This window comes from Musca autumnalis, unplaced genomic scaffold (assembly GCF_047663935.1).
Source record: "Musca autumnalis isolate F117 unplaced genomic scaffold, ASM4766393v1 scaffold_1, whole genome shotgun sequence".
NCBI classification, from domain to species: Eukaryota; Metazoa; Arthropoda; class Insecta; order Diptera; family Muscidae; genus Musca; species Musca autumnalis.
The window spans coordinates 221,325,838-221,339,161 of NW_027411644.1; the positions used below are offsets into that span (position 1 = coordinate 221,325,838).

General features: G+C 34.8%; 1 protein-coding gene across 2 annotated transcripts in view; it reads right to left on the reverse strand.

Annotated features, from left to right (window-relative positions):
- The window catches only part of Sox100B, a 140,249-nt gene extending 128,818 nt beyond the window's left edge, over window positions 1-11,431 (reverse strand). The window contains exons 1-2 of one of the 2 annotated variants that reach the window (XM_073964019.1): window positions 11,047-11,148; window positions 10,617-10,944 (exon numbers count right to left, since the gene is read on the reverse strand). In XM_073964019.1, coding sequence (XP_073820120.1) covers window positions 10,617-10,834 — 218 coding nt within the window. In that variant the 5' untranslated portion in view covers window positions 10,835-10,944; window positions 11,047-11,148. Of the gene's footprint in view, window positions 1-10,616 lie in introns of both variants that reach the window. The other variant, XM_073964018.1, reaches the window with a different exon arrangement.
- Window positions 11,432-13,324: the final 1,893 nt, after the last annotated feature.

Genomic DNA, 13,324 nt, shown 5'->3' on the forward strand with positions numbered 1-13,324 from the left:
TTTCCTGGGGGGCTTAAATAGAAGTTTATTGATGTAAAACTAATGTACAATCTATTGGTGGTGTATGCGATAAGATGTATTTAATTAGCAGAGGTAGAACGGATTATTGACGCTGGAGGGGATCGGCAACTTGTATTGGGTATTGGAGGTTGGAAGCTTCTTACGAGATGAGTGGCTGATGATGGGGCGATTGGCGCTCAAGGACTCGTTGTTTGGTTCGGATGTAGGCGATGTGCGGATGGTCGGAGACTCAATTACTTGGCTTTCGAATGCGTAGATCCTGTGGAACTGGATGATTCGCTGTTCGGTGGTAGGCGACTTAATAACTATGGACCCGGTGTTTCGGTGCTGGGTAGTAAACGATTTGATGATGATCGTGAACTCGGTTATTCGCTGTTCTATGTTTTGTTGTTTAGTATGATCGGAAATGCTATGCTTCGCTGTTTGTTTGAATATATGTATATTCAATCCAATGCTCGTGCTGTGGGTATTCGGGCAGTAGGCGATTCAGTGTGCGCGTTGAGATGGTTCGGCCACACGGCCTTCCGGCGCCCGTGTTGCTGTTGCTCGGTCACTCGGCGATTCGGGGCTCGTAGTGGGGTTGTTTCTCGCTTCATGTCGTGGGTGTAGGTGTTCGGCCACTCGGTGATCCAAAGTTCGTTTCTGTGGTTTGGTTCTTGACTCCCGTGCTGCAGACGTTCGGCCACGCGATGTCCGTATTTCTGATGTTCGGCCACTCGGTGATTCGGCACTCAGGTCGGTTGTTCGGGTATAGTGCAAAATTATATTATGCGTGACATATTTCGTCTTAACGAGGGTCACAGGTAAGGTAAGGAGGAATTAAGTAGTAAATAATAATTAAGTTTTTTTTATGATAACATTAAAAAATGCAATGACAAAATTGCAAACATTAATAATGAGGACGTAATTAATTACTATAAAAATGGAGAATCAATTTTTTAAAAGTAGAAGCGTTGCGGATGCTTTTGATTTCGTTAGGCAGGGCACACAAGAAGAGGGCACACAAAATTCTGAATATTGGCAACTTTAGACTTAGTAAGGTTGTATACACGCATGCTGCAAAACAAAAACAAATCAAAACATTTACTCTCTTTTGTGTGCTCTTTCGTTGCGTTCGGGTCATGTGTGTGTGAATTGCCGAAAAACTTCGTAACTTCAACAATACCAAAGAACGGCTTTGCTTTACAGAAAGATCAATTAATTATATCAATAACATAACGTGTCGCAATCACATAAAATAAATTCCGTTGAAAACTAGTGCCCAGAAGAAGTTGTGTAGGGCATTACATGGTCGGCCCGTCCGACTATAGCCCCCTCTTGCTTGTATTTTCCTAATTTCTTTAGTTTTCATTCATAATTCTTTTCCATATTGTAAATGAGGCTCACATATAGTGCTTAGGAGACATTTGATACATGTGCACAAATCACTATTTCACTACTATTTTCTCTGCTTTCCCGTACTACCATTTTCTCTTTTCTGCCGCAAACCATTCATTGATTTTTCTTTGTCTTAGTACCACCGTCTACAAACCAAATTGAAACGCGACTAAGCGAGCTTTTTTCTCAATAAATAGCACACAAATTTTCTTAACAACTTCGTTGTAAATGTAAATTTAAGATAGTTTTGATAGACTCAACATAAGTATATATATATATATATATATATATATATATATATATATATATATATATGTACTTACATTGGTCAGTTATAACCTCAAAATGAAAACAACAAAAAACGTGAAAATATTCGATCGACAAGTTTACAAATTACAACACAATTCTCCTGGCTTGGTGTCAATTAAAAATTTGGAGAATAAAATCATCTACCCAGTCATAAGAAATAAAACCCAGCAAAATGGCCTTTTCAATCTCTGTGAAAAGAAACCATTATTTTTCCCTTAGGAACAGCGATTACCATATGCTGAATCTGAACACTGACAGGATTTTAACTTTTTCTGGTTATGCAGTTAATTGGGAAAATTTTTAATACAAACTTAAAGTTTTAATAAGGTATGAGTACTTAATAAAATTTTAAGTATTGAGTTGAAATATATAATGCATTGAATGCATCTTATATACATACATAAGACATCAGGTGAATTTACAACGTGCTACCTAAACATTTAGAAGTTTATTTTTGGTAACCATGCAACAATACATGATATAAATTCCAAAATAAACTTCATGTCCCAAATCATGTAGGTTAACATTTATTAAACATTTTTGCACGTATGAGACACAAGCCAAAGAATTTACACAAATGTGCCGGCATGTATTTCCGCACGTGTGGCAATATCAATTTAGACTTGTCCATGATACAATTTGAACTCTTGTTTACAGGGTGGAGTAACGCGTTCTTACATACATATGGGGATTTCCGAGTAAAATCGGACACTTTTTCAAAAAGTGGTTTTTGATTTCCTTTATTTTTTACTGGATAGATTCTGTTCATCAGCAAAACATTTTAGTATATTTTCAGATTATTTTGACTAAAGATTCTGGAGTAATCGTGACCTGAAAAAGTCGAATTCTGTAAAAACTATATGCAAAGAAATACTCATAACTTCTTTAATATTGTGCAATTTTTTTCTATTTTTTATTATATAGCTGATACGCTTTCGAGGCCACTATAATGTTTGGTTTACATTCGGCATCGTTTCGTGATTTTACGCATAATCAAGCAAAATTTACCATGATTTTGCAAAAAAATAAAATTATCTCATTTCGTGATTTCAGCGAAATCCACATCGAAATCACAGTACTTATGATATACAACCCTTTTTTGCCGAAAAAGTACCAAAGTTGCATCACTATTCACGTATCACAATAAACAAGCTAGATGGTAAATTGCTGCAACAAAAATGGTAATATCAAAATTTATAAACAAGGTGAACAAAAATTTAATTACTTTTTTACAATGTTAATTATACCCTACACCACTATGTGGAAAGGGTATTACGAGTATAAGTTTGTTTTGGTAAAAATTCATGTAACACCGCGAAATATTCGTCGGAGACCCCCAATGTGGTATACCAATCTTCATATCTCGGCCAGATAAAGCGATTTTGAGATGTGTGTCCGTCTGTCCATTATAAATTGTAATCAAACTCCAGGCCGCAATTATGGACCGATCGTCACGAAATTTGGTATGGAGGTGGGTTTCACATCATTATAGATCGATATTTTACTTGGCGATGCTCGTGAAATATTTAGCGGGTGAAATGGACCAAAAACATAATTTTTATCCAATTTTGTAGCTGCTCTGTAGGTCGCAATAATAGTCCGATCGCCTCAAAATTTTAAATAAGGTAAGAGTATATGAAAAAAAAAGCTTGTAATTTGAGATGGCGATCAGATAATATTTAGAGGTTTAAATGGACCACAACTTTTGTGTGATAATTGTGAAAATTGTTAATATACAGCTTATATCTTTTTTCCTGGAAGAGACATTCCGGGCAAGTAAGCTATACTTGGAAGAGGAACTCTTGACCTTTCTATTGATTTCAAGTGTGTTGGTGTACATGATAAGATAACAGAGTTACAGCATAATATACCCAATTATTTGTTTGTAGTGTTATCATAAACACGCTAGAGTTCGCAATTATAGCTCAATAATCACGAAATTTTGCGCGAGGTAAAAGTTTAGGTAGAAGAAGATGCTTACACTTTTGGATGATGATCTGATATTATTTAGCGGGTGAAATGGACCATTACTTTTGTATGAAAAATACAAAAATATATATTTAGTCTATATTTTATTTCCTGGAGGGCATATGCCGGGAAAGTAGATTACATATGGAAATAGAACTACTGATCTTCCCCCTGATGCAAATTGCAATCACGTGTCTGCTATATACTGCTTAATATAATGTGTTTTGTGTAGAGAACCACATTTTCCTATTCCCAGTTTTTGCATTATTGCAAATTACATGGTGCCCTAACGTTTTTAATTGCCCAATTGGATTTTCTCCTTCAGTAAGGTTTGCGATATTTTCTGAGTATTTCAGCCACATAAAACTTCTCTACAAGTGGTGCTTAGGGCACGCCGTTCGGACTCGGAGATAAGCTGTGTGTCCCATATCATTGAGCGAATATGAATCGGGGTACACTCACTCATTGATATGAGAGAAGTCCCCCTTGTCCCTTCTGAGATGTTTGTGAACAATTATTATTTAAGCTTGGTGTGATACTGTACCAGAATCCACAAAGTTATTTCCTACAATAAGTTAATTTGTTCCATAAAGAAATTTTGATTTGTGGAAAGCTAATTCCCAGTGGGAAAGGTGTAGGGTATCACATGGTCGGCACCGTCCGACTATAGCCTTGGCTTACTTGTTTTTCATTGTTTTATGGTAAAATTAGCTAATGAGCGAAATTTCAAAAAATGTTTTTCTTTTTTGTTTTTCAAAATAGTCAGGCTTAATCCCATAGTCGTTGTTTTAATATTTTATTAAAACAACTTTAATTTATTAGTGGGAAAAAATTGGCGGTGTTTACCAGGGGGTAAGGCAGGGAATACTATAGTTTCAGATCTCGCCACAGATCTTCATCAGTTCCCTTATTTCTTGTTTTTCAACAAGAAACTTTTTATACCCAAGTGTCAATTGCTAGCTCACATAGATACGTGCGCAAAGAAACACTCTGATCGAGAATTTCTTTGGCACTACCTAAACTCTAGCAACTTCACTTGCAAAAATGTATTCAGAAATTTAACAATCAAAATTTCTAATTATGATGTTTCAACGATACAATAATTTTTATGCCCTCAGTATTTATGCTAACGAAGATATACATATACACTTGCATACGGGCAAAATGTTCCTCATCGAAATAATGGTTTTAGATCACAAGTATGTTTGCACAAAATCCATTTCAGACAATTTGGAGTTGATTTAGCCCTGTCCGTCCGTCTGTCTGGCTGGCGGGAGCGCACGATAACTCACGAACGGATCAACCGATTTTGTCCAAAATTTGGCTTTTGTAATATTTTGTCCAAACTTAGTTTAAGTTCGAAGACCCACACAAAAGTTCGAAAAATTTCGGAAAATATGTGCGCACGATAACCCTTGAAGGGAGTAACCGATTTGGTCCATACTTTGCACATTGTGATATTTCTACAAGGCTTAGATGAGGTTTATATGGACTGAATGGGTCCACTCCTTCGGGTAGCTCCCTCACTCAAATTTCGGAAAAGTTCAGTTTACGACCTGCTCTCGAATCGCTCTGATTTTTGTTGTAAAAACTTGCATTCACTCCCCTCTATACGACGGTACAAGTTTCATCAGGGGCAAGTCCATACTTCCTCAGAAAATAGCCCGAATGTTGCAAAAAAAATTCCTGACACCATGTGCAGTGGTTATAGCGCATGATAACTCCAGATTCGGTCAAAAATTTGGCCTTTGTAATATTTTGTCCAAACTTAATTTCAGTTTAAAATTTGGTCTTCGTAATATTTTGTCCAAACTTAGTTTACAAAAGTTCAAAAATGTTCGGAAAAATAAGTCTTGAAGGGAGTGACCGATTTGGTCCTAATGCATCTACCAGATATAGATCAGGTTGGAATGTGGACTATATTTGTTCACTCCCTCGGGTACCTACCACACAAAATTTCGGATAAGTTCACTTTAAGACTGCTCTCGAATCACTTTGATTTTTGTTGAAGCAACTTGCATTCGCTGCGTCCATTACGACAATAAAATTTTTTTTCAGGGGAAAGTCCATACTTCTTCAGAAAACATCCCGAAAGGTGTAAAAAAGCCTTATGGTACCATATGTAGTGGCTGGAGAGCACGATACCGGTCTACAACTTCCGGTACTTCCCCCCAATTATTAAGAAAATTCACTAAAATGGTAAGCACGATATCTCTTGAAGTACTTCAACCTATATGATCCAAACTTTGGATCTCCTAATATTTTGTCCAAATTCAGTTAAACTTCTATGCAGTCTGTCTAAGTGCTCGAAGATTCTTTGTAAATGTATACCGATTCTGTTCGTTGTGGTCCTGTTTACAGCAATATTATGTTTTCCGTGGGCAAGTCCATGCTTCCTGGCATACTGGTCCAAAAGCTATACGATGACCCACTGAAATGACTAGTGTGCGCGATATCTATCGAAAAGATATGATTCCCAAAGTAACTTCGATAATTGACTATGTCGGTCTATACCTTCAAATTCCTCTTCGGCAACACTTTTGTACTTTTATCCTAATCCACATTTTTGTCGACAAGTTCAAATGTCCAAAAAGTGCCACAAAATTGTGAAAAGACCCTAAATACTCGTACATTCGATCTGTCCGAAACTTTCATCTTCAATTTCGTAGGCTGAGGGAAGTCTCTGTCCGCAAATAATTTTTTACTTGTTATTTGTTATTACACTGTGCGACAACAAAAAAAATGACGAGGAAAATCGAGTAGATTATGAAAGTAGAGCTAAAAATATGAGACAAGTGTATCGGCGTTTTAAAAGTTTACGTCGGAAAGTAACCAAAATAGGCGGGGCAAGTTCCGCCCATTTTTAATTTTTTCGAAATATTCGAGTTAAGATATCTTTGAATCCTTGCATTTCAGGTATATAGTGTCTTTGGCAATTTTACAGAAGAGTATGTAGGCAATATTTTTGTTAAATATTTTAACCCTCATGCGGTTCATCAAAGGGGTCTTTTTTGTCCTTTTTTTGAAAATCTTTCACAAACTCATTTAAAATGTGAATGTATCAAATCCAAAACTTCTACAAAATTGTTTGCCATAAAATTTTACTATAGTTCTCAGAATACACCAAATCTGTATCTCTTGTCTAATCGCCAGGAATCTCTAAAAATGAAAAACACGTTTTAGGGTTAAAGTCGGACTTCATCTGAGTTTATTTAAAATTGTCGCACAAAACATAATTTTAGAGAGATGATGTCAGAGACAAAAATATTCTTCGTCAAATTTCACTATGGGTCACCAAAGAAATGAAATGTCTATTTACATTTTATAGCATGAAAATATCAGTATCAATTTTGCTGAAAAAACATGAAAATATTTCCCAATTTTTTTGATGAAAAATTTTCCCTTCTTTTTTCTAGTTGAAACATGGAAGTAATATAAAATTGGTTATAGGTGAAAAGTTTCAAAGGATGAAACATTCTACACAAAATTTCACTATGAGTTTCAAAATAAACCATAAATCTATGTACACTATTTCCTTAAAAAAATTAGATTACAAATTTATATATATTAGGATGAAATTATATGTTTTAATTTTGGACTGTTAATTTTACATAATTCCATACTGGATCAAAATCAAGAAAAATCCTTTACTTTTTGGGAATATTGTTAAAGAAAGAAATGTTTCAAATTAAATTTCATTATGGGTCTCTGAATAAAAGAAATCTGTAACCATAGCATATAACATTCTTAGCAGCACTTGTTTTTGATATATATGTTTTAGGGCTATATTTCCCAATTTTCATACAGATTGTCGTTGTGATTGGATACTGTAAATATTATATTGATGGTTTTTCGTTGTGAATTCATACAGAAGATGTTCTGCGTTCCATTCATAATGCTTTGTGGTGCATATATATTTGGAATATAAAAAACCCACATTGGACCTGCCCAAATTGCGTATTATCACTATATCGTAACTGGGTTCGTTATGGCCATTCATGATACAGCTATTTATGTCATGGCTAGTGTTAATTCCGTAAATGCCACCAAAGTAGGACCTAGTCCCATCCTTGTAGTATTTTGGGCCACATTAAATTGTGCATGTGAAAGCCCAAAAAGTAAAGGATTTTTCTTGAATTTGATCCAGTATGGAATTATGTAAAATTAACAGTCCAAAATTAAAACATATAATTTCATCCTAATATATATAAATTTGTAATCTAATTTTTTTAAGGAAATAGTGTACATAGATTTATGGTTTATTTTGAAACTCATAGTGAAATTTTGTGTAGAATTTTTCATCTTTTGACACTTTTAACCTATAACCAAGTTTTATATTACTTCCATGTATCAACTCGAAAAAAGAAGGAAAAATTTTTCATCAAAAAAATTGGGAAATATTTTCATGTTTTTTCAGCAAAATTGATACTGATATTTTCATGCTATAAAATGTAAATAGACATTTCATTTCTTTGGTGACCCATAGCGAAATTTGACGAAGAATATTTTTGTCTCTGACATCATCTCTCTAAAATTATGTTTTGTGGGACAATTTTAAATAAACTCAGATGAAGTCCGACTTTAACCCTAAAACGTGTTTTTCATTTTTAGAGATTCCTGGCGATTAGACAAGAGTTACAGATTTGGTGTATTCTGAGACCTATAGTAAAATTTTATGGCGAACAATTTTGTAGAATATTTGGATTTGATACAATCACATTTTTAAGGAGTTTTTGAAATATTTTTGAAAAAAAGACAAAAAAGACCCCTTTTGATGAACCGCATGAGGGTTAAAATCAAAACACAAACAAAAATATTGCCCACATACTCTTCTGTAAAATTGCCAAAGACACTATATACCTGAAATGCAAGGATTCAAAGATATCTTAACTCGAATATTTCGAAAAAATTAAAAATGGGCGGAACTCGCCCCGCCTATTTTGGTTACTTTCCGACGTAAACTTTTAAAACGCCGATACACGTATCTCATATTTTTAGCTCTACTTTCATAATCTACTCGATTTTTCCCATCATTTTGAAAAAAATTGAATTTTGTTGCACAGTGTTATACACAGCAATTATGACATAAGCTTTGAAGCCACACAACATACATAAACAAAATAGCATTACCTTTTGTTTCTAACTAAATTTATCATCATATCGTTACATATATAAAATTTTATATCACATATCATATCATTTAAAAGTGGTTTGTGCGGGATCTTTCTCAATATTAAAATATAAGAAATAAAAGTTATTATAATAGGCAAAGGTCATTTATTAGAGCAACAGGAAATAATTTTTTGAGTTTTTTTTTTCAATTTTATAGTATTTAAAAAAATCAAAGTGGTTTGTGCATGACTTTTTTTAATACTTAAATAGAATAAACATTATTTTAGTCAATAATAGGCAAAAGTTCATTCATTCATTCCCACTACAGGAAACCATTTTAGAAAATAAAAGTCAAAAAATTATAACCCTAATGTATATACTGTATAGGGTAGCAAAAGATTATTTTGAGGAATTACAAGCGAAATGAGTAGGGATCAAGAAATCATATCTCTCATTTACTCAAAGAGTGGCATAACTCACAAAATGGGTTTTTGGAGTTAGCAATTTCTATTTTTGCTACGACTTCTACTTTAACTTGTGCAAAATTTTCAAGTTGATATCTCTAAAAGTCAACGAGTTACAGCTTATTTTCTGGGAGTTTGGTATAAATCATAAAATAAGTTTTTTTTTTTTGAGTTTAGGAACCACTAAAAAAAATCATGCTTGATCTTGTACAGAAATTTAGCGCTGCAAAAGATGGCCCAACCAGTTATTATTATTATTTTTTTTTTTTTGTTGTATAATAACCTTTTTCAAGTTGAGAAGTCAAATTTCAATCGACAACTTAAAACGCGTTTTTCTCGAAACTTGATTTTTTGAGATGTGTCACTCTTTGAGTAAATGAGCGATTTGCACATTTAATGAACAGAGTTTCTACCACGATTTCCTTGGATGCAATCGTTACTTATTTTATACAACATCAGGACTCCAAATTGCACGACTTCCGTTCGCTTTCGCTGGGATGCATTTCGAATTTGGCATATAAAATATAAACTGGTGTAGGGAGTCAACGTGATGCAGTGATAAGCCCGTCTGTTGTTCAATCCCTGAACAGAACATCAACATATTCGGCGGTGGCATATCCCCTCAGTGTAATGCTGCAGGCCTATTCTGTAACTTTTATCGATTGAAAAGTTGTTAAAATTTCTTTTGTTTTTGTAACAACTACAAAACAAACAAATGAAATTGTTGTCAAATAAACAATGAGTTAAGTTGTTAAAAAGTTACAGAATAGGTACCCTGGATTACATTTTCTTAGTATTTCTGCCATGTTCCATATCATTGAACCAATATGAATCGGCGTGCACTCATTGATTCGAGAAAAGTCACCCGTGTCTCTTCGGGAATGTTGTGGAAACATATGTATGTATGTATATATGTATATACATATGCGTAGGTTAACATATAGTTGGAGCAGCTTGATATTTATCCTTTGTTACAGTTTTTAAGCAAATTTTGAAACAACTTAAACACCTATTAGTCAACATTATTTAAAAAGTTTCTTTAAATACATTGTTATATCCGCTCGGTATTAAAATACAGCAATTCCAATCGTACTTTATTCTTCACATCTAATTTAAAGTCCATTATTGTAATTCAAGTACACACTTTTAAAATCACAAACAACTTGCAATTTCGCTATTTTTTCGCATTCTGTTTTCCACTTTCATTACTCTAATACTTCGTAATAAAAAACAACATTTCAAACCAGAACACTTAACGATTTATTTTCACACACACATACTAACACAAAATGGCCATCCATTATAAGTATTTTTGTGGCTAAAGGAATTTATAAAAACAACAACAACAAGAAGAAAAACACATACTTGGCCGATGCTTGAACCAAATTCCAATCGTATCCTTCTAAAACTTTCATGACGGCACTGGTGATTCTTTCATCTTCTTTGCGACCCACCACATTTTCACCACTTAAACGTTTCTGTTCAGCTTTTAGGGCAATATTTGCCAAAACCAATGTTTCCACAGGTTTGACACGTTCACCGGTATTTTTGTTTGTTTCCACGGAATTTGTATCCGTTGCCATGATAGTAGACCAACAAAAAAAGAATTGTAATAAAGAAGCAGAAGCAGCTGCACAAATATCTTTTTCACATTAAAATTTTGTTGTTTTTTTTTTTTGTAGAGCTCACAACACTGTTGGCCAAAAAAGATAAAAAAAAATTGATAATTTAATTCATTTAATTTTTTCACTTTTTTGTAATTTTTTCAAACGTATTTTTCAATATTGATTCAGACCGTCGGTATTTCACATAAAATTCATATTTTTTTATTAATTTAATCTCGCTTTACGCTATTTTCATTAAAATCACACACTCTCCGTCAGTTCAGCTTGAAAATGTTGCGCGCACGACGGATCCCAATGGAAACTAATTTCACTGATCTTGATGACAAATTAACATTGCTCCCCTCTGGAAAAGAAGGCGCACTAACACGAATACCAACAATTTGTACGACACGATGAACAACAAGTTCGTTAGTACTACTACCACACAAGCCATGTACAAGCTACGAAGATGATCGCGCACCAGTCATGATCCCTCTGCATATGACGAATCAGCCGCCACCAAGCCGATGAATACGTAGCAAATCAAATGAAGTCGTAAATCTGCTAACGATCCACAACAACAAACACACACAGCCTAAGAAATTCACATAGCCCCCATGCGCACACACACACACCCTCACGCTCCCCAAATGCGGTGGATGTCGATCAAATATTTGTTGTTTTCTTTATAATTCTAGTAGTAGTAGGTGTAGTTGGTTTACGGTACTTCTGACAGGGAGTGCTGTGTGGAGCTCCAAGCGACAGCACCCACCACTACTTACTGAAATCTGTATAAAAATTCCAATAGGCATAATTTTCACACACTTGCTAGCTCGCATATCGCACTCACACAACAACGCACCCAATCCACACAGTCCAGTTGTAAAAGCCGTGAATCGCTGGTCCGTCTCAACAAATAAAGTGAGACAGAGTCATAAATAATAGTCCACTCATATAGTGTAGTTTTAACACATACATGTGAAGTATGTATATTTTATTTACTTATTTTTGTTGTTGTTTCTTTTAGTTTTTGAGAGTGACTTGTTCCTGACTCTTGTTGGCATTTTCTAATGTTTGTATTGAAAACCAAGGCTTCCGATATGTATTGGAATGTTTTCACCTAGTAATTGCGTTATATTGTTGGAAGACTACGCCAAGCAGAGAACAATTTCTCCCCTAAGCATGCACGACTATTCATAATATTGTCCCCCCCTTTAGAACAATATGTTGATATCACTGCTGTTTTAGACAACACGTAACAAAGTATCAGAGATATACCATCAGCCTGAGTGAATTGAGGCAGCCATGTATGACAGATCGAATACCGGCTATACACCCAATATCCCTCTCTACAATAATTATCTATTTAGGGGGTTTAAGGTAAAAAATTACAAAGGATGTGGGGATGCAGATGCAGATAAGCAGAGGGCCGATATGGCAAATTTTCGAACTTAAACTAAGCTTGAACAAAAGTTAAGATCAAATCGGTTGCTCCGTTTAAGAGATATCGCGCGTACCATTTTAACGAATATTTTTGAACTTTTGTGAGGGAGGTACCGGAGGGAGTAGACGATAAGTACCATATCCGAACTTTATCTACCCAGCAAAAAAATCATTACCAAATAATGGGTTTTTGATAGTCGCAACTACATACAAAACACCCTACTAACCCATTATTTTAACAAGGGTATGTTGCACTGAAAGATTGGATGATGTAGGGGATGAAAGATTGCAAAAAACGGTACTGACCGTCTTTAACATGGCAAAGCCCAGGACTCAACTTGGTCATTTGGTGACACCTGGGGAGCTGCCTCTATCACCCGTTAAAGGTAGTGAAATAACATGTGCCACGCGTTCAACAATAAGAATATTAGGCTAGTAACCCATCCCTTCAAAAAGCAACATACTATGAAACAAGGAAAGAAGTATCAGTCGGCTTGGCCGACGGAGTTATACCCTCAGTATCGTACCAAAAGAAAAGAAGTAACACACAATTCTTCTGACGCCTATATTAGACTGGTTTTAACTCAAAGGTTAAAAATCGATGTCGGATTTTTTATGCGAAACCCTCCTAAAATTTTTAGTTTTGTTTAAAAATAAAATTGCCAAAGTTTGAGCTCAATCGGAATATGTTAACACGTGCCACTGGAGCCTCAAAGTTTCCATGGGTCCTTTATATAGCCAATTTTAAAATCTGACCCCATTTTCAAAATTTGTAGTAGGATTAATTGTTCAGCCACTACAAAGAACTGGTAAACTGTTTTCATCGATTGGCCCATATAAAGGGCCCATGGAAACTTTGTGGCCCCAGTGGCACGAGTTAATATATTCCGATTGGGCTCATACTTTGACAATCTTATTTTTTAACAAAACTAAACATTTTAGGAGGGTGCCGCATAAAAAATCCGACATCGATTTTTTAAAACCACTCTAGTCTATATATATACGATATACAATTTTTGGACCAAA